At 42.3% G+C, this 19,177-nt stretch overlaps 1 protein-coding gene across 2 annotated transcripts in view; it reads right to left on the bottom strand.

Annotated features, from left to right (window-relative positions):
* CABCOCO1 (ciliary associated calcium binding coiled-coil 1) overlaps nucleotides 1-19,177 on the bottom strand; it is a 114,590-nt gene that overhangs the window by 79,144 nt on the left and 16,269 nt on the right. For both annotated transcript variants that reach the window (XM_066598809.1, XM_066598808.1), the window contains 3 exons: nucleotides 5,097-5,266; nucleotides 4,250-4,394; nucleotides 688-760 (listed from right to left, as the gene is read on the bottom strand). In XM_066598809.1, coding sequence (XP_066454906.1) covers nucleotides 688-760; nucleotides 4,250-4,394; nucleotides 5,097-5,262 — 384 coding nt within the window. In that variant the 5' untranslated portion in view covers nucleotides 5,263-5,266. The remainder of the gene's footprint in view (nucleotides 1-687; nucleotides 761-4,249; nucleotides 4,395-5,096; nucleotides 5,267-19,177) is intronic.

The raw sequence follows: 19,177 nt of genomic DNA, 5'->3' as shown, positions 1-19,177 counted from the left end.
TAGTTGGAAAAAAGAAAATAAATGTTTCAAGCCAAACGGTGTGCAAAAAAGTTTAACAGAGTAAACATCTGCGGCTAACATACTGTTAGGGGAACATCTGCGTCCGATACTGATATAGGGACATGGTGGTCTTTCCTATAATGCAGAATATATGTACATAATAAGGAGAGGGGTATTTGTACCTTGAATATTACACTGTTTCTCTTCTATATAACTTGCTTGACTATTAACAATATGGAGCAGCAGTATACTGGTAGGAGGACTTGTACTATTATGGCTGCTTCCTATTGTTATGTGAATAAGCAGGCTGGCTAACCAGGGAATGTTGGGGTGCACAAGAAAGAAATATGTTGGATTGTTAATTGACAGAGAGCAGAGTCTATTCTCTGCCCCTCTATGTATTTAATTCAAAGCCCCTAAGGTACATTCACAATATAAGATGCACTGAGATTTTGTATCTCCATTTTCTGGAAATATAAGTGCTTCTTATAGTCTGAAAAATTACATTTTTTTTCAATAATGCAAGCCATATTAGGCAAATAATATCTAAATATCACATTACAATATTTATTAGAAGATATATTGCTCCAATTTTTTGTTTGGAATAACATGGTTTATATGCTTTCAACTGCAAAAAAAAGCAAAGTATGAAGACAACTGAAATATTATTTAGATGTTGTTGCTTACCTCCGCTGCTATAACCATCTGATCCCTCGGGACAGTGAACATGCATTCATAAAGCCTATAATGCTGAAATAAACTAAAAAGAGGGGGCAAAGAATTACACCAATATGCAAAGAGAGAAAGAAAGAATAAATACAATGGGCAAGAACAGTTTAAAACAGATGTGCACAACCAACTGTAGTCCAATGACCAGAATGTCAAATTGTACCACTCCCAAGTGTGGCAATAAAACTTACAGGTATTAGAAGTATTCCCATCTATAGCATAACAACAGTACATGCCATAAAAGTCTGATATGAAGGAGTCCCAGAAGGGTAATACATATTGGCAAAATAATGTTGACTAGAATTTTAGTCATGGTCTGCAGTCAGCATAACACAGCAACAGTGTTGCCTGCATTTCTCCTTTAAGTTGCTTAAAATAGAGAGGGAGCCCCCTTCATCTATCTGTCCACTTAGATTCTGTGATCGCTATTGACCACGGCATCTAAGGGATTAAATGGCTGGGATCAGTTATCTCCAATCACAGTCATTTTATGTGTGGGGAGACAGCTAGTACTCACTGTATAGTAAACTTGAATCATACTCCATACACTCACTGCACAAATATGCCATAAAAATATAAAATAAATGGGACTAATGTGTTAAGGGGGTTAACTAAATTATCCCAGACATATATTTGTCTAGCCTTTGTTTGAACACTTCCATTGAAGGAGAACTCACCACCTCCCGTGGTAACCTGTTCTACTCATTGATCACCCTCACTGTCAGAAAGTTTTTTCTAATATCTAATTTGTGTCTCCTCCCTTTCAGTTTTATCCCATTGCTTCTAGTCTTTCCTTATACAAATGAGAATAGGACTGATCCCTCTGCACTGTGACAGCCCTTCAGATATTTGTAGACAGCTATTAAGTCTCCTCTCAGCCTTCTTTTTTGCACGCTAAACATTTCCAGATCCTTTAACCGTTCTTCATAGGACATGATTTGTAGACCGCTCACCATTTTGTAACTCTTCTCTGAACTTGCTCCAGTTTGTCTATGTCTTTTTTAAAGTGGGGTGCCCAGAACTGGACACAGTATTCCATATGAGGTCTGACTAAGGAAGAGTAGAGGGAGATAATTACCTCACGTGATCTAGACTGTATGCTTCTCTTTATACATCCCAGAATTGTGTTTACCTTTTTGGCTGCTGCATCACATTGTTGACTCATGTTCAGTTTATGATCTATTAGTATACCCAAGTCTTTTTCACATGTGCTGCTGCTTAGCTCAATTCCTCCCATTCTGTATGTGCTTTTTTCATTTTTCCTGCCCAGATGTAGGACTTTTCATTTCTCCTTGTTAAATACCATCCTGTTAGTTGCTGCCCACTGTGCAAGCTTTTCTAGATCTTTTTGAATACTCTTCCTCTCTTCCCTAGTGTTAGCTATCCCTCCTAGCTTTGTGTCATCAGCAAATTTGATCAGTTTACCATCAATTCCCTCCTCCAGATCATTTATAAAGATATTGAACAACACTGGGCCTAGGACAGAACCTTGTGGTACCCCACTTGATACATTCTTCCACTTGGATGTGCAGCCATTTATGACCACTCTTTGAGTATGATCACTCAACCAGTTTTGAATCCGCCTAACAGTTGCCTTGTCAATCCCATATTTGGTCATTTTTTCAATAAGTAAAGTATGAGATACTTTGTCAAATGCTTTACTAAGGTCAAGAAAATGCTTTACTAAGGTCAATAATGTATGTTAAAATGACACCTTTTCCCAAAAGTTCATTTTAGTTAGACATCAAGGACCTCATCCAGTCATACATTCTAAAATCTCCTGGATTAGTCAATCTGCCTACTCAGTGCCCCTCCATCAAAGTTTAAAACCCACCCACTTCACCTGTCTCTGGCAAGTAATTGCACACAGGAGCCACACTGAGCACGGCTCACATTACATACTTATAGACAGTCAGTGCTGACAGTAATGGGCCAGCGGAAGCCCAACAACTGCAGCACTAATTCTCTAGGTCCAATATGTGTGTTAGAGTGCGGGGCCATTGGCTCTTCATCTAGCAATCATACCTATTTTCATGCATTACAGCCCTGTGGCATGTTGTAGCAGTGAAGATGGTCGCAAATGACAACAAGATTGAAAAATCTTGTTACCATTTGCAAAATCCTGGTCATCATCTAAAGCACTGAGGAGGTCACCATAAATGTTCACCCTTAAAAATATATATAAATAATCTCTGAATGTAGCAAAGTAAGAAATGTTTATGTATTTCAGTTTTTACAGACATCAGGCTAAAAGCTACTCAAAAGCTTTGCCATTCAGGTAGTCTGTTTTGTAAACAAAAAGGGACAAAAAACATTTATGTACCGAAGTAGCAGCGCCAATGCATGCCAAATCAGCTACTGAGTTACTTGCAGCTCGGAGCAGCTATGCTATTTATGTAGCGGTGCCGTACTATGAAAATAGTGAAGCAGTGCCTGGCGGTTTACATCTGTAAAGCAGTCTTCACACAGAACCGAATTACTTCATTTACTTTTTATTAGATGTCTATCAGTGCCCATCTAATCATAACAGTTTTCTCAAAGACTTAATAACTGGTAAGTAATATGTAGCTAGTTCCAATTTAAAGAGCTCCTTAATTGGGTGATGTGATCTCATTGTGACTAGCTGAGCATGACTTGGATTATTGTTGTCTTAAAAAGTTAGTCATTCAGTCAACATAAGGCAGAGCCGCATTCCACATGCGGAATCCCACAGCGGAATTCGGCCCTGACAGGAGACAGCAACCCTGCGTACCTATCATTCATCTTCTTTTTCTGTACTGCGGATGGTCCGGAGGGCAAACCGTCAGACATGTACAGTACATATTTTTCAGCACCATCGCTAGGCCGGAAGGGCCGCTGGTCAGATGGCTTCCATTGACTTTAATGGAAGCCGTCCAAACGGAATCCGGAGAAATATAGAGCATGCTGCGATTTTTCCTCTGCGAGCAGAAATCGCAATTGATTTCCGCTCGTGTGCAGGAAGAATCACATGCTATGGAAGGTATTTGTTGTGGAACCCGGGGGCGGACTCCCACTCCAGAGCTCGCAATGCAAATCCGCCCATGTGCAGGCGGCCTAATTCCTGTATGATAGATCCTACCGCACAAATTCTTTAGAGGGGGACACAAAAACTTCTATCATGGTTACTACTGCTGATGATTAGAGGCTCTTGTCACACTGTCATAATGGAGCTGACAGTTTAGTCTACTTACTACGTACTTCCGATCTGTAGCTTATTTAGATGAATATACAGTAGAAGCTAATAATAATTACACTGTCCTGCTAGCAGGCAGAGATGATACGGTCTCTAACTGCACATATGATGTTGTGTTGATATATCATGGGATTGATAGCACAAAATAGTGAAAGTAGGGACAGATTTAAGCATTCAGATGGTGCCTGATAAGCATTAGAAATGAGACTGCATTGCATGTGACTGCAATATACATAGGAGACCTCCAGAGTGTCACAATCAAGTGGAGTGTGCAGGGATATAATCTAAAGCAGTACACAAACATACCTGATCTTAAAGTAGTCAATAATATCCTTTGCTTGGTCGACATTAAAAAATGTTAATCTTCCTTCATCTTTAAGTTTACTATGTCCTATGCCTGTCAGGGCTCTCGATAACTCTAATATGTTCTCTTCAAGACACATCCTTTTGTCTGAAATAGAAATCAGGAAAGTTTAGTGCTGAAGTGGTCACCCTGCCTTATATTCAGACCCTCAATGCATTGGGGAAAAGGGCCACACATATTACACTGGGTTACACTTTGGTGGGAAAAAGGGCATCCTTCAAGCTTGAAATGACAAGTAATGAGTAATGTTAGGGCTACATGGCTATTAAGAATTACAATTTTGTGCAATTTCTATTATGTCGCATGAAGAAAATAATTGCATGCAACACATATTGGCAATTAAAATGAGTACCCCATTTTCCTTAAAGTACTAACAACCACTTGTCCGTGAGTGACTGAGTGAGTTACATGCTCCGCCCCTGATCACATTACGGTGACGTCATCACAGGTTCCTCATCGATTTAGTTACATGCTCCGCCCCTGATCACATGACTGTGACATCATCACAGGTACTTCATCCCAGCCACGATTTCACCAGAAACACTGGTACTACAATTTCCTAATAATAACTAGTATACAATATAATACTTGTCTAGTATAAATAAAATACACTGGATTGGACACAGCTTGTGTGTATATATTCCATTTGTGTATCTACTGCCCCCTTTGCTATTGGTTTAATACCAATTATTTAGTTGATAGTTAATAAAAATATATTTAATTTCCTGGAAGATATTCTTTAAATAGAGTTGAACCCAAGTACATCCACTAAACCTATTAAGCATGTACCTTGAACATTTTCCATTAGTAAATGTAATAGTCCCATTAAACCGCTCAACTGCTGTAAGTTAAAGTTCCTGTCTTTTCCCCAGCAGAATCCAGACACATAATAATCTACCAAGGCAGCTTCTTTCAAATTCGTCTCAGGGTCTTGAACATTAAGAAACCCTTCCATTAGTCTGAAAAAGATAAAGATGAAATTAGAAAAGTGAACACAACATTTCAATAAAAACAGGTTTCACTAATTTAATTGCTAAAGGGAACATAATTATGTAGTATTATTTCATACACTCCAACATCTTCTCAATGGGTGTAGTCTCCCATAAAAACAGATTTCTCCCCCAACACAGATATTTAGCAAGAACTGTCGAGTTACCACCATCATATTGATGTTGCACTGTTTGGCCTTTTTGTGTGCCAATCACCAGACCACTCTCGCACATCCGTTTTTTACCGATTCGCGGTACAAGGCTCCCATTAATTTCAATGGAATCTCGCAGACATGCGCTTGATGGAGCGCTGTCTGCTCTATTTTGCCAACTTTAGCGCACCTCATCACAATGATGGGGTGCGCTAACACCTGCTGTCGGCCGAAGAAACCTGCGGACAAAAACAAAAGTTAAATCGTTGCAAAGTGCCGTAATCAAAATTGCGGCGTTTTGCCGAGTGCATGTGTGAGTATGGCTATGTTTAACCCCTTAAGGATGCAGGCTTTTTTTTTCCATTTTTGGTTTTTCCTCCCCATTTTTAAAAAATTATAACTTTTTTATTTATATTTATAGACATGTAGATGTCTGAGGGCTTGTTTTTTGCAGGGCGACTTAAATCTCCAATGGTACTATGTAATGTACCATGTAATTTTTTTAAAAAAATTCTTAGGCCTTAGTCAGACGGGCGTTTTTAGCCGCGATTTGCGCATGCGCATGCGTCCGGCGATTTTATAAAACCATTGCTTTGCAATGGTATCGGACACATGAGCGCTTTTTATGCGCTCGTCCGATAAATTATAGAACAGAAATCGCAGATCGCACCTTTCTGCGATCTGCGATTCCTGTTCTCTTCTCTATATGCGCTCAATGGGGCCGGCGGCAGCAGCGCCGACCCCATTGAGAACATATAGAAGACAAATCATTCTTCTCTGCCACAGCTGTAACAGCTGTGACAGAGAAGAACGATGTTTGCCCATTGAATTCAATGGAGCCGGCAATACAGCCACTCCATTGAAAGCAATGGGCTGCCGGCGTGCGCGGGGTGAATTGTCGGGAAGGGCTTAAATATATAAGCCCTTCCCTGCAATTCATCCTAAAATGTGTTAAAATAAAAAAAAATTGTATACTCACCTTTCCGCTGCAGCCGGAGTCCAGCCGCGGCCGCTGTCAGTTCTCCTGAACTGCTTCTCGGCAGTATTCAGCCGGCGGGGCTTTAAAATCCCCGCCTGCTGAATAATCTGCCTCTGATTGGTCACAGCCCTGACCAATCAGAGGCAGGTTTCACTCACACACCCATTCATGAATTCATGAATGGGTGAGTGACTGCTGCCTCTCAGCGCTGAGCCAATCAGGGGCAGGTCTGACTCACATCCATTCATGAATTCATGAATGGGTGTGAGTAAGACATGCCTCTGATTGGCTCAGCGCTGAGCCAATCAGGGGGCAGGTCTGACTCACACCCCCTTCACACCCACTGCAGGACGGCCGCGCGGAGCTCCGGCTGCCGGGAGAAGGTGAGTATATATATATTTTTTATTTTTACACATTTTAGGATGAATTGCAGGGAAGGGCTTATATATTTAAGCCCTTCCCGACAATTCATCCCGGGCTCGCCCGCAGCGCATTGCTTTAAATGGAGCCGGCTCTATTGCCGTCTCCATTGAATGCAATGCGCTGGACAGCTCCGGCCCGTTTCTAATGAAACGCGGCTAAGAGCAGATTTTCCGGCGATTTTCGGGCGACTTGCGCACACCGGTCACGCGATTTGCGGATGCGCATTCGTCATGCGATCCGCAAATCGCGTGAAAAAACGCCCGTGTGACTAAGGCCTTAGTGAAATAAAATGGGAAAAAAATGAAATTCTGCCATCTTTAGGTGCGTCTTGTTTCTACGGCATAAGCACTGCAACAAAACGACCTGATAACTTTATTCTGTGAGTCAGTACTACTACTACAATACCAAGTTTGTATAGTTTTTAGTTGTTTTTTTTTTTTGCTGTGATACTTTTTTTTTCAAAGATATTTCATTTTTTAAAATTATTTTCTGCTTCCATCTTCTGACAGCCATAATTTTTTTATTTTTCCGTCTACATAGTTGTGGAGTACATACGACTTTTTGATCGCCTTTTATTATATTTTTTCTTGGAAACAGGGCAACCAAAAAAGTACAATTCTTAAATTTTTTTTCTGAAGACGTTCACCACGGGGGTAAATAATGCGTTACTTTGATCAGACTTTTACGGGCGCAGCGATACCAAATATGTTCTTTTGTTTAATTATTTAGATTTTTTTACTATAAATATGGCGGAAGGTTTTTTCTTATAACCTTTATTCCTTTTTTCTTTTTTTATTAGTAAAAAATTTTTTTACTTATCTTTAACTTTCTTTTTTAGTCCCCTTAGGGGACAAGAACTTGCGATGCTTTGATCGCTTTTGCAGTATGATGTAATGCCGTGGCATTACATCATATCGCGATTTGACAAGCATTCTATCAAGCCACGACAAGGGCATGGCTTGATAGGCACTCTTCAATGGCAGCCCTGGGGCCTTTCAGAAGGCCCCCAGCTGCCATGATAACTGCATAGCAACCAGCAATCTCATTGCGGGTGGCCGTATGGCACCCCTGAACATCGGTTGAGGCATTTAAATGCCGCTTTCAGAATTGATATCGGCATTTAAGGGTTAACAGCTCCGATAAGCTGCACGGCTTATCGGAGCTGTTGTGGGTAGGTGTCAGCTGTAAAAAACAGCTGGCACCTGCATTGTATGGAGCAGGGTTGGCACGCAATCCCCCTCCATACATACCCCGAACACGTAGGACGTAACTGTACATCTTGTGTGATTTAGGGGTTAAATAAGCATTCTTTTATCCGTTTTATCCGCTTTTTCGACTCCTGTGTAGTGGAACGCGCTTGTATTTACAGACGCATTCCCCATTACAAGGGCCAGCCACTACACAGGGGTCGGAGCAGCGGCTTGGCGCTTTCTGGAAAACCCTTTTAACGTGTCCATCTCGTTTATCTCTTCAAACCTAAAAAAACGCGATGTCTAGCTAATGCAATCTATAGCAAATGGTTCTGTTTTTCTAGTGGATCGGTAAAAGGATCAGTCGTAAAAACTTCTAATTGAGAATGGTGGGCAGATGACTGGTTGGATAAACATTCGTATGCAATCATCTGCTCGTTAGAAAGAACAGGTGAGGCAAAGCGAGAAGGTACGGATGTGTGTTTTATTACCTTTCTTCTTGTTTTGGCATATCCTGAAATGTGTGGTGCGAGATGACCATCTTTGAAAAAAAAAATATTTCTATTTTTTGCCTATATGTGGCTACTCTGTGTTTGTGATGTAGCCTGCATTCTGTCAAAAGTTTTGCTAGTAAGTTATGATAATGTATTGAGTTTGTATTGCAAGAAATTGGATGTCTTAACCAAATTCATGGAGAATTAAGGGTGGACTCATCTATATACCGAGTGCTGGTAAACTATGGGGATGTTGTTCAACAGGAGTCAAAGAAAAATCCTTATTATTACATGCATGTGGAATCATCGGCCACTCATTGCAGGCACAGCCCAGGTTTTGCTAACACATTACATAGTACCATTGCCTTATTGTATTTAATCATAGCAGTCATCTGATTGGGCGGTTCTAATAGTGCCCCCTATTAAAAATGCCATAAATGTGATGATTCATACGTTCTCTTTTGACATTCACATGAATATATGGGTTCTGCTAGTTCAGACTACTTGGTGTTCTTCTTATCCACTTAATGAATATGAAAGGAATATGACATTTATTAAACTACTCAGCGTATTGTTTGTGAAGATGGCATTTCAATGAAATGTAAATTGCAACCTAAATAAAATCAATATCTAAACGTTTGGCTGCATTAATAAATTATGACTTAAAGATTATTAAAGCCTGGCTGCAGCAGTAGTTTAAGTCCCCTATCAACATGATTCATTAAATGAAATCATTATACTACACATAATTATGAGTGGAGAGCTCAGAAATTCATTTAAATAAAGGTTTAAAAAAGACTTTAAAGTATCGTTTCATGTTTCAGCAATATTTTTATAGAATCTCATTTGAACTTTTTCTATTAAAGTTGTAAAAGTTAACAAAGTGTTGTAAATACATCACCGTAACGTCTTGTATTCCTGCCCCATAAACAGGACACTAGCCTAGGAATATACAATATACCGTCCCCAAAGTATAAATTCTTGTGTCCCAATGCATATAAGGGCATACTAAAGCTGGCCATACATATTAGATGAAGGTTAGATGTAGATATATATAGGCTGGACCGGCCGAGGTTGGTGTGATGTGACAACCATCTAATGTATATGGAGGTGTCCCAACTCTTCCCGAAAGCAGATGTTGGGTGACTGCAAGTTTCGTCAGATGGTTTTTAACTGCTTAATCCTTTTGTTTCTGGGAACATAGCCCCTAACAGAGGAGCTTGACAGGGATTTTGTCCCATTGTGTATGCAGAACACATGGACACTCGGCATGTGGGACGCAGAGTCATTTATCCGGCAGCTATTCAATGTGTATGGCCAACCTAACATTTGAATCCCAAGGACCCGAGTCACAGATCTCTCACCCAGTCGACTCCAACCCTACTATGCATTGATGAGGAGCAAGAACCCCAGAACAGCAGTCTGTACATCGGTATATTATCAGCAGGGGGAAAATTCTGATTTGGCTTATATCCTCAGCCATGTTACAAGACCGGTTAGAAGATCAGAAACAGACTCATAGGGAAGCTACCTTCCAGTAGATGACACTGCACCAGTTTTGTACCATCTCCCATAGTCTTGCCTTAAGGTCCACTTAGACTAGCAGACTCTCATTGGAATGAGCGAGTGACATCATCACTAACCCGTTTGCTCTTGTACCGCCTGTTTAGACAGGCAGATACATCATTGGCTCTTTCAAATGAGAATCGTTTAGTCGTTCACATTCGATGTATAAGCGGAATACTAAACGATCTCTGTTTGAATGGAAAGATAACTGAAAGAATCAACGATTTTTCTGCCTGCATAAAACGAATAACGAGCGAAAAGTGAACAATTATCGTTAGTTGTTCAGTCATTAGCTTGTATTTAGACTGAACGATTATCATTCACTTTTGCTCATCCGAACGGTTTTTTGATCGATCGTTCCGTCTAAAAGCACCTCTAGTCAGTTACCATGTTCCTATTGTAAACCTCACTGCTATCACCTCACAGTATGGACAACTGATTTCACATTCTTTTTTATCTCCGCTTCTTTCCTCCAGTGTTTATTGTCTTTGCCTGCTGAGTAAGACCCAGGTCACACTTTGCATTTTTATTCCGTTTGTGCATGCAGGTTTTGTTTCTAGCCAAAAGCAGAGTGACGTCTCAGAGCTGAAATATGTATGAGTCTCCCGGTTTGGTTTAAAATAATGAAAGCAATGCAAAAGAAATATGCATCAAAATGCAAAGTTTGAACAGGGCATTATGAACCTTGTGTGACCTGCTAAGACGGGTGGTGGAAATGGAGATGCTCTGAGCAAAATTAAGGAAATGGGGCTGTGTTGCAGGTTCCTGCACTACAAACGTATGGGAGTGCTGAAATATAGTAACTGAATAAGGCTGAAAAAAAGATATATGTCCATCTAGTTCAGTCTATTACCCTCCAATGTTGATTCAGGGGAAGGCAAAAGCCCCAACGAGGTGGAAGCCTATTTTACTCATTTTAGGGCAAAGAACTTTCTTCCTAACTCCGATTTGGCAATCAGAATAATCCCCGGATCACCGACCCTTCTGTAGTAACGTAACAAGAAAGGCATCCAGGCCCCTCTTGTACTCTTTTAATAAGATCGCCATCACCACGTTTTTAGGCAGAGAGTTCCATAGTCTCACTGCTCTTACAGTAAAGAAGCCCGGTGTAAAATCCTTCTTGCTTGTAGCAGTAAAGAATGCCCTCCAGAAATGCAATGAAAAAATGTGAAGCAGCCACAACACTAAGGGTAAATCCACATGAGACATAACTATGATAGAGGAAATTCTACTGTGTTTTTTGGCGTAAATCCACATCAAAAACTGCACGGGTTACATGCGGATTTTGTTGTGGATTCACTGAAATTTTGCACCCTCATCTGAAGTGGTTCTGGTAAATCCATAGCATAAATTGATGTGCTGCAGATTTAACCCTTTCCAATCCACTGTCTGACGTCTTAAGACATTATGATTAGAGATGAGCGAACACGTTCGGCTCCGCCCCTTTTTCGCCCGAACACCGAACTTTGCGAACACTTCAGTGTTCGGGCGAAAAAGTTCGGGGGTCGCCGTGGCAGCGCGGGGGGGTGCGGCGGGGAGTGGGGGGGAGAGGGAGAGAGAGAGGGCTCCCCCCTGTTCCCCGCTACTGCCGCCCGCGCCGCCGCGCATCTCCCCGCCCCCCGGCGGCACCCGGACACTTACGCGCGAACACTGCAGTGTTCGGCAAAGCCGGTGTCCGGGTGCGGATGTGTCCGTAACGGACACGTTCGCTCATCCCTAATTATGATTTAAGGCTGTACAGCTCCGATGTTGGAAGACGTCCGTCGGGGTTCTCATACTGTATATTGCCAGCCTCTCTGCTGTTGGAGCCTATTTAACGTGTCACTTCATGCAGTACTGGCTTTAGCCAGCAGAGAGCGCCGTTGAATAATGGCAGAAAGAGAGTAATCCCGCTAGGAAAACCAGGATACAAATTGGATTGGAAAGGGTTAAAATCCTCGCCACATGTCAATTTCTGCTGCAGACTTCTCTTGCAATGAATGGATAAGATTTCTTGAAATCTCATTTTATAGCCCATACTGTAAAGCGCTGCAGATTTTCCGCTGGCAAATCTGTCCGCTTCAGAAAATTCTCATGTTCCATTTAGACGGGATGACAGTCATCTAATTGACTGCACGAGCGCTGACGTCACTGCTAAGGTCATTAGCGCTTGTGCTGAGTGTTTAGAAGGGCCGCGTTCAACGGTGGATCGCTGGCTTCTTGCTCAATGCTTCACATTCTACGCGAAGCGCTGAGCGGGGAGCGTTTACATACAGCGATAATCCCGCGATCCAGCGATGATTTTTATGCTGACTGAAAGTCAGCAATGATGAGCATTGAACAAATTTTTTTGCATTTACTCGGGATGATAATCGCTGAATTTTGTTCGTTTGAATGAATTTTGAGAGATATTCGTCCCGCGTAAATGACCCTTAAGAGTTCATGCTACAGTCTGAGATTTGTAGGAAGTATGAAATGACGATTACTTATTCAGTCTTGCAATGATGACTTCATGTGAAAGCTGCAGCCAATCACTGGCCTCAGAAGTGGCATATCACAGCTGAGGCCAGTGATTGGAAGCAGTGATCGTGTAAAGGAGGAATGTGGCGTCACTGCCATCAGTGCAGTCAGTATCACCGATACAGTAGCACTGGAGTGGCGGGGGATTTAAAGAGTAAGTAATGGCTATATTATATATGGGTAATTTTCTTAACACCCCAAAATAAACTCTTCAACCTATGCTATTACGCTTTCAATCCGGGAATTGTGGGTATTGTGGCATTCAGACTCATATTGATCGTAGTGATATGCCATCACTATCTATGGCGGTGAAATACCTTAACATACATATTTCTCTCACCACTTTCACCGAATTGATTTGTTAATCCTTTCCAATCCAATTTGTGTACTGGTTTTCCTAGGGGGCTTACTCTTTTTCTGCTAATACATATCACACAACAGCGCTATATGCTGGCTAAAGCCAGTACTGCATGGGGTGACACGTTGGATAGGCTCCAACAGCAGAGAGGCTGGCAATATACAGTAAGAGAACCCCGACGAATGTCTTCCAACATCGAAGCTGTACAGCCTTAAATCATAATGTCTTCAGAGGTCAGACAGTGGATTGGAAAGGGTTAAAGTTTAATAATATAATCTAGACTAAAAATGGTTGCTGGGCTTCCATAAGTAGAAAAAAACATATATACAAATACATCTATTAGATTAAGTGTATCCTTGAAGATAGGAAGGTAGATACACGTCATCCTATATTTTATGTCAAACAGGGACTTTAACAATGAAATGCCCTTTAGAAGGGTTCATTGGTAGGAGGTAAACATACACCCGGATCTATGCAATGGGGCTCAAGAGGCAGGGTATTAGCCTAATGAGGGCAAGAGACAACCAGCCACAGCTATATAGTTAGAGCCTAGCTAGAGCTCGTACGTCAATTTTACTTAAACCCGTAGCCCACAGTCCCAATTGTAGGAAGAACATCTGAATTGAGTGTAGTGTTAGGTGTAACTTCAGACAATTTTACATGGCATCCAGGCAAAAATGACCCATGGTCCCAATAAAATGATCGATAGTAATCTTAGATCACACTAGTATTTAACATTTTGCCTGGATGGTCCATGACTCGGGGGACTCCCCTGCGATACAGGGTTCACCTTTGATCTATTTGCAGATCTCTATCAGTCTGATGTCATGTAAAATGGAGTAGAATTCTTCTATTGTGCTGGAAATGCCATTTCGTGTCCCATGCCATATCTACTATTTTGATGCCGGAGCTGTCAACAGCTTTATTTGCAATTCATATTGCTGGTATTTTTGGTAGTACAAGGGGCAATCCTACCGGCAGCACTATTAATGATATCTCTGGTGTAACATGTTATAAATGTACCTGTTACTCATTTATTAGTGATTTTACAGGAGTTGGAACTAGAGATGAGCGAGTGTACTCGCTAAGGCACACTACTCGAGCGAGTAGTGCCTTATGCGAGTACCTGCCCGCTCGTCTCTAAAGATTCGGGTGCCGGCGGGGGAGAGCGGTGAGTTGCGGGAGAGAGCAAGGGGGGAAGCGGGGGGGCAAGTGAGAGAGAGAGATCTCCCCTTCATTCCTCCCCGCTCTCCCCCGCCGGCACCCGAATCTTTAGAGACGAGCAGGCAGGTACTCAGATAAGGCACTACTCGCTCGAGTAGTTTGCCTTCGCGAGTACGCTCGCTCATCTCTACTTGGAACTAATAAAATCATGTACTACTGCAAACCCAGTAGCAAGTGGAATAGATCCATCCTAATACCAGGTATTTGGGCAGTCGTTGGTGGCCAAGCACTTTGCATGTAGCCCGTTAATTATTACAGAATGTCCTCTTCTATTCAATATTGTATTCCAACTAAAATAAGTAATCTGGAGTGAAAAATCTGAGCAAGAGATATTATAATAGAGTGAACTCTAAGTAGTCATTAGAATGGTGTTTCATTAACCTTTGGTCTTGTATTACTTTGCATAATTCTCAAGATTCAGTCAAGCAAAAATGTAAGAAACGTTCTCAAATCCTCATTAAAGAGAATACTCTTTGTGAAATAGCTGATGTATGATCGTGTGTATGAGGGCATCTATGATGCAAATGAACAACTGGTATGAATGGAAAAATTAAAGTTTTAATTTTTTTACCGTATAGTTAAATATACCTAAAAATATCCCGTAATATCAATATTTTAATATTCTATTTAGCTGTTTAGGAGCCTGCTTGGTTTAAAAGAAACTACATCTCAGAGGTAACAATCATTAATGGCAAATTCGGCACATTAGTAACTGCAGATGGTGATGCGGGGATTATTCTGATTGCCATATTGGAGTCAGGAAGGATTATTTTTTTCCTTAAAGGGGATCATTAGAAAAAAAAAATTCCATACTTACCTATTCCTCCCCAGTTTTCTTACATCTTCTCCTTGCTCCTCCAGTCCCCCGGGTTACCTCACCGCAAGCTGAACGATTTTTCTACATGGGCTTACCTGGTGCATACGGTCGGAGGCAAATTAATGGGGTTCGACCGTTGCACCTCAGGGAACGTCCCTCCTGTGTCAAACAGATTTCAGATAAAGCTTGCTCCCCTCAAACCAAGGATGGTGAGCTGCTGGACGCCTTCAAAGGAAAACCAGAATATCCCCGGGACGCTTAACAGAGAAATAGTTGAAAAAAGGTGTCCTGCACTTCTTTTTGGCGCAACTAACTTTTTTTTAATGTGAAAATCAAATTCACTTACTTTTGTGGGAGGTCCCTTTCATGGAGACTCCCCAGACCAGGAAGATACGCCTTATCATCTCAAGCTGACGGTCACAGGAATTCAAGCAGTTTTCTAGGTGTTTTTGTTTTTTTTTACTTATTAATTGATCTTTTTTTAAAACGTATTAAAAAACCTGAAACGCGTTGTTTCTGTCCCCCTCCCCCCCCCCCTCCCCCGGTGTGCATATCTATTTATTTGCTATGTTTATTTGTTGTTAGTCCATGTGTCAATAAATATGTGTTTGAACTTTTTTTAAAATTTATTTCTCTGCTTATCCACAGGATAGGGAATACCTTGTTGATTAGTGAGACCCACTCTGATAGTGAGAACAGGGTTTCCCCTTCTCATCACTGTGGGAATGATTCCCCACCCCGCAGTGATGTCACAATGAGACTGACGGAAAAATCCAAAATTTTGCTTACTTTGCTAATTTCCCCAAACCCACTGAAAGTGAATGGAGCAGCGCACTTGCTTGACCCTCACTTGATTCCGTCTCCTCCTCACTGCAGATGGTGCAGAAAGTCCACAGTGAGGAGGGAGGGGTTCATGGATCTCCAATTGTGAGCAGTGAGACCCCCACCAATCAGCGAGTTATTTCCTATCCTTTGGATAGCGGATAACTTCTAATTCTGGTAAACCCCTTTAGTGGGAACTACTTGCCTTTTTACTGACCTCACTAATTGGCTTTTAACCTGCACAGACATCTTTTTAAGGTGGTGGCTGTCACTTTTATTAATAGATTCTATTTAAAGCCTTGATCGTAGCAAGAGAAATGTAACTGTGTTGAATTAAATTCCTGGTAATGGATCATTCGACAAATATGAGAAACTGACATGGTGCGAATGGAACCTTAAAGGAGATGTCCCGAGGCAGCAAGTGGGGTTATACACTTCTGTATGGCCATAATAATGCACTTTGTAATATACATTGTGCATTAATTATGAGCCATACAGAAGTTATAAAAAGTTTTATACTTACCTGCTCCGTTGCTAGCGTCCTGGTCTCCATGGTGCCGACTAATTTTTGGCCTCCGATGGCCAAATTAGCCGCGCTTGCGCAGTCCGGGTCTTCTGCTGTTCTCTATGGGGCTCCGTGTAGCTCCGTGTAGCTCCGCCCCGTCACGTGCCGATTCCAGCCAATCAGGAGGCTGGAATCGGCAGTGGACCGCACAGAAGAGCTGCGGTCCACGAAGATAGAGGATCCCGGCGGCCATCTTCAGCGGTAAGTATTGAAGTCACCGGACCGCCGGGATTCAGGTAAGCGCTGTGCGGGTGGTTTTTTTAACCCCTGCATCGGGGTTGTCTCGCGCCGAACGGGGGGGGGGGTTTAAAAAAAAAAAAACCCGTTTCGGCGCGGGACATCTCCTTTAATACAGACTATGTGACCTACACAATATACTCCTGTAGATACTGATATTCTGTAGTTCAGGTGCAATAAGGTTGTTCGGTATTTAAATGGGTAGAAACAAAATTGCAAATTATCCCCTGTTAACAGGATAGGGAATAACTTGCTGATCGGTTGGGATCTCACTACTGATACTCCAGCCAATCACCAGAACGAGACTACCGTGTCCCACTCTGACTGTCACTGTGGGGGTCGCTTCTTCCCCAGCAGTGACGTCACTGTGAATAGAGTACTGGCTGTGCATGAGCGGTGAGTGCTGCATTAAATTGAAAATATCCAAGTGGGTGCCGTTCAGGTATCATGGTAGGTCCCATTGAAATGAATAGCGTGCTAGTGTGCTTGCATGAATAGCGCTCAATTCAGTCTTCTCCTCACTGTGGGAAGTGCAGTAACTCTGTAGTGAGTAAGATGGGGAACACGGAACTCCCACTTTTGTGATCGAACGATAATTTGTAATTTTGGTATAATCCCTTTGATTACATTGTTGGTTCCCATGAGTCTGGGTATTTTCATTAATATCAAACTAAATAAAAGTGAATATGTAGCCTGCTAGATCCAACCATGTAAAATCAAGTCCACAAATTCTATAAAGAATGATGAGATGAGCAGAGTAACAGCATGCAGCACAATAAAGTGCCCAAAGCTTTGGGTTTTGAAAGCTTTCTTAGCAGGTTAGCTGCTCTAGAAACTCTATAAATTATGGATTATGTACTATATGATCATAAACCTTCAGCAGTCACTGCTCGGTATCTGTCAGACTTCATGAAAATAATCCAGATACTTTCTCATAGATGACATCGATATCTGGTGAAGTCATAGTATGCACACTTAGATCCCCTAGCATGTTTAAAGACGCATTAAAGGAGCTCTATACTTCTGGCAAGAAGCACTCTGTCACCCGAATGATACAACTGCAAAGAGAATTTGGTCCCTAGGTATGTGTTTGCTAGGTTAGGGACACATCAATACAGTAAAGGAGCGTTTAGACACAAAGATGATCGCTCAAAAGATGGCTTTTGAGCAATCATTTTGCATAAACTACTAATTGGTACTAATGCCTATTAGTACCAATTAGTAGCGTGTAAGCCAGCGGAGCTGAATTTATTCAGAAGACCGCCCGCTGTTCTCTGAATATATTCCTTTTGGTCTGCCAGCGGGGCTGACAGCTGAGACAAAGTAATCAGCTGTTATCAGCGCTCCCCGGCAGAACAAAGCGTACAGTCGGTCTTATCAGCTGTTCCGCCAAATGACTGATCTCAAGCCAGACTAAAATCCATAGGTTGGCAGAAAACTGAAAGATGGGCACATTTACACGCAATGATTATCACTCAAAAGATGGCTTTTGAGCAAATTTTGAGTGATAATCGTTGTGTCTAAATGGGCCTTAAGTCTATGTATCTGATATAGAGCCTTTTGTAAATGCTATGCATACAGCAGAGGGTCCAAAAAGTCCCCAGCTTGGAGACTGAATTCCTCAGATAAGTAAATGTTCAACTTTTTGCAACTGTGCACTGCAAGCTGGGTATTACTTAGTAAAATTATTTAAAGGGGTTGTCCGGCCATAAACATTAGGTCTCATTACTTCTGTTTGCCCAATACAATGCACTTTGTAATATACATTGTGCATTGTAAATTAGGCAAAACAGAAGTTATTCACTTACCTCTTGAGCTGCCCCCCCCTGTGTTGCTCCTCGGTTGCCATGGGTTCCGACAAGTCTCTTGTCCTCTTCTTGTCGGGACGACGGGGACAAGCTTCTCCAGCACAGCTCTGCACATGTGCAGAAGAACTTCAGCTGCTGGGAAGCTCAGTTCTGCCTGCAGGGGAGGCGTGGCTGCTGGCTCTTCATCTCCAAGGTAAGAATGAGTGGAGGAACGGGCTCTCACGGGGGGGGGGGGATGGAGAGAGAGAGATGGATGGATGTGTGCAGGGGGGGGGGGGTACAGTGATGTGTGTGTGTGTGTTCGTGGTGTCTGGAGACCCGGCTGTCAGAAGTCCCGGGGGAAGGGGGGGTGGAGAGGGAGAGATGGATGGATGGATGGATGTGTGCAAGGGGGGGGTGCAGTGATGTGTGTGTGTGTGTGCAGGGACCCGGCTGACAGAAGTCAGGGGGGGGGGGGTCATTGTGAGAGGGGTCGCTGTGGGAGGGGCACTATGGGGGCATGTGTGTGTGGGGAAATGTTTTGTTTTACTTTACTTTAGCAGGGTGGGGGCAGTAGGTAGCTTTGCAGTGGGGGGCTGCAGGAGAGTTCTCTCTCGGCTCTCCCCTGCCCCTCTCCATTCACTATACACTGTGCTGCTGTTTACACTCATGGTAGGATTTTATCGTGAACCATGAGAGTATAACAGTCTCCCCTGGCCACAACCCCTCTGAGTATAGTATGCAGCAGGGGGCGGGGCCTGGGCGGGG

This window comes from Eleutherodactylus coqui, chromosome 4, assembly GCF_035609145.1.
Source record: "Eleutherodactylus coqui strain aEleCoq1 chromosome 4, aEleCoq1.hap1, whole genome shotgun sequence".
Taxonomy (NCBI): Eukaryota; Metazoa; Chordata; class Amphibia; order Anura; family Eleutherodactylidae; genus Eleutherodactylus; species Eleutherodactylus coqui.
The sequence above is the reverse complement of the archived record's forward strand: the minus strand, read 5'-3'. Positions and strand labels throughout refer to the sequence as shown.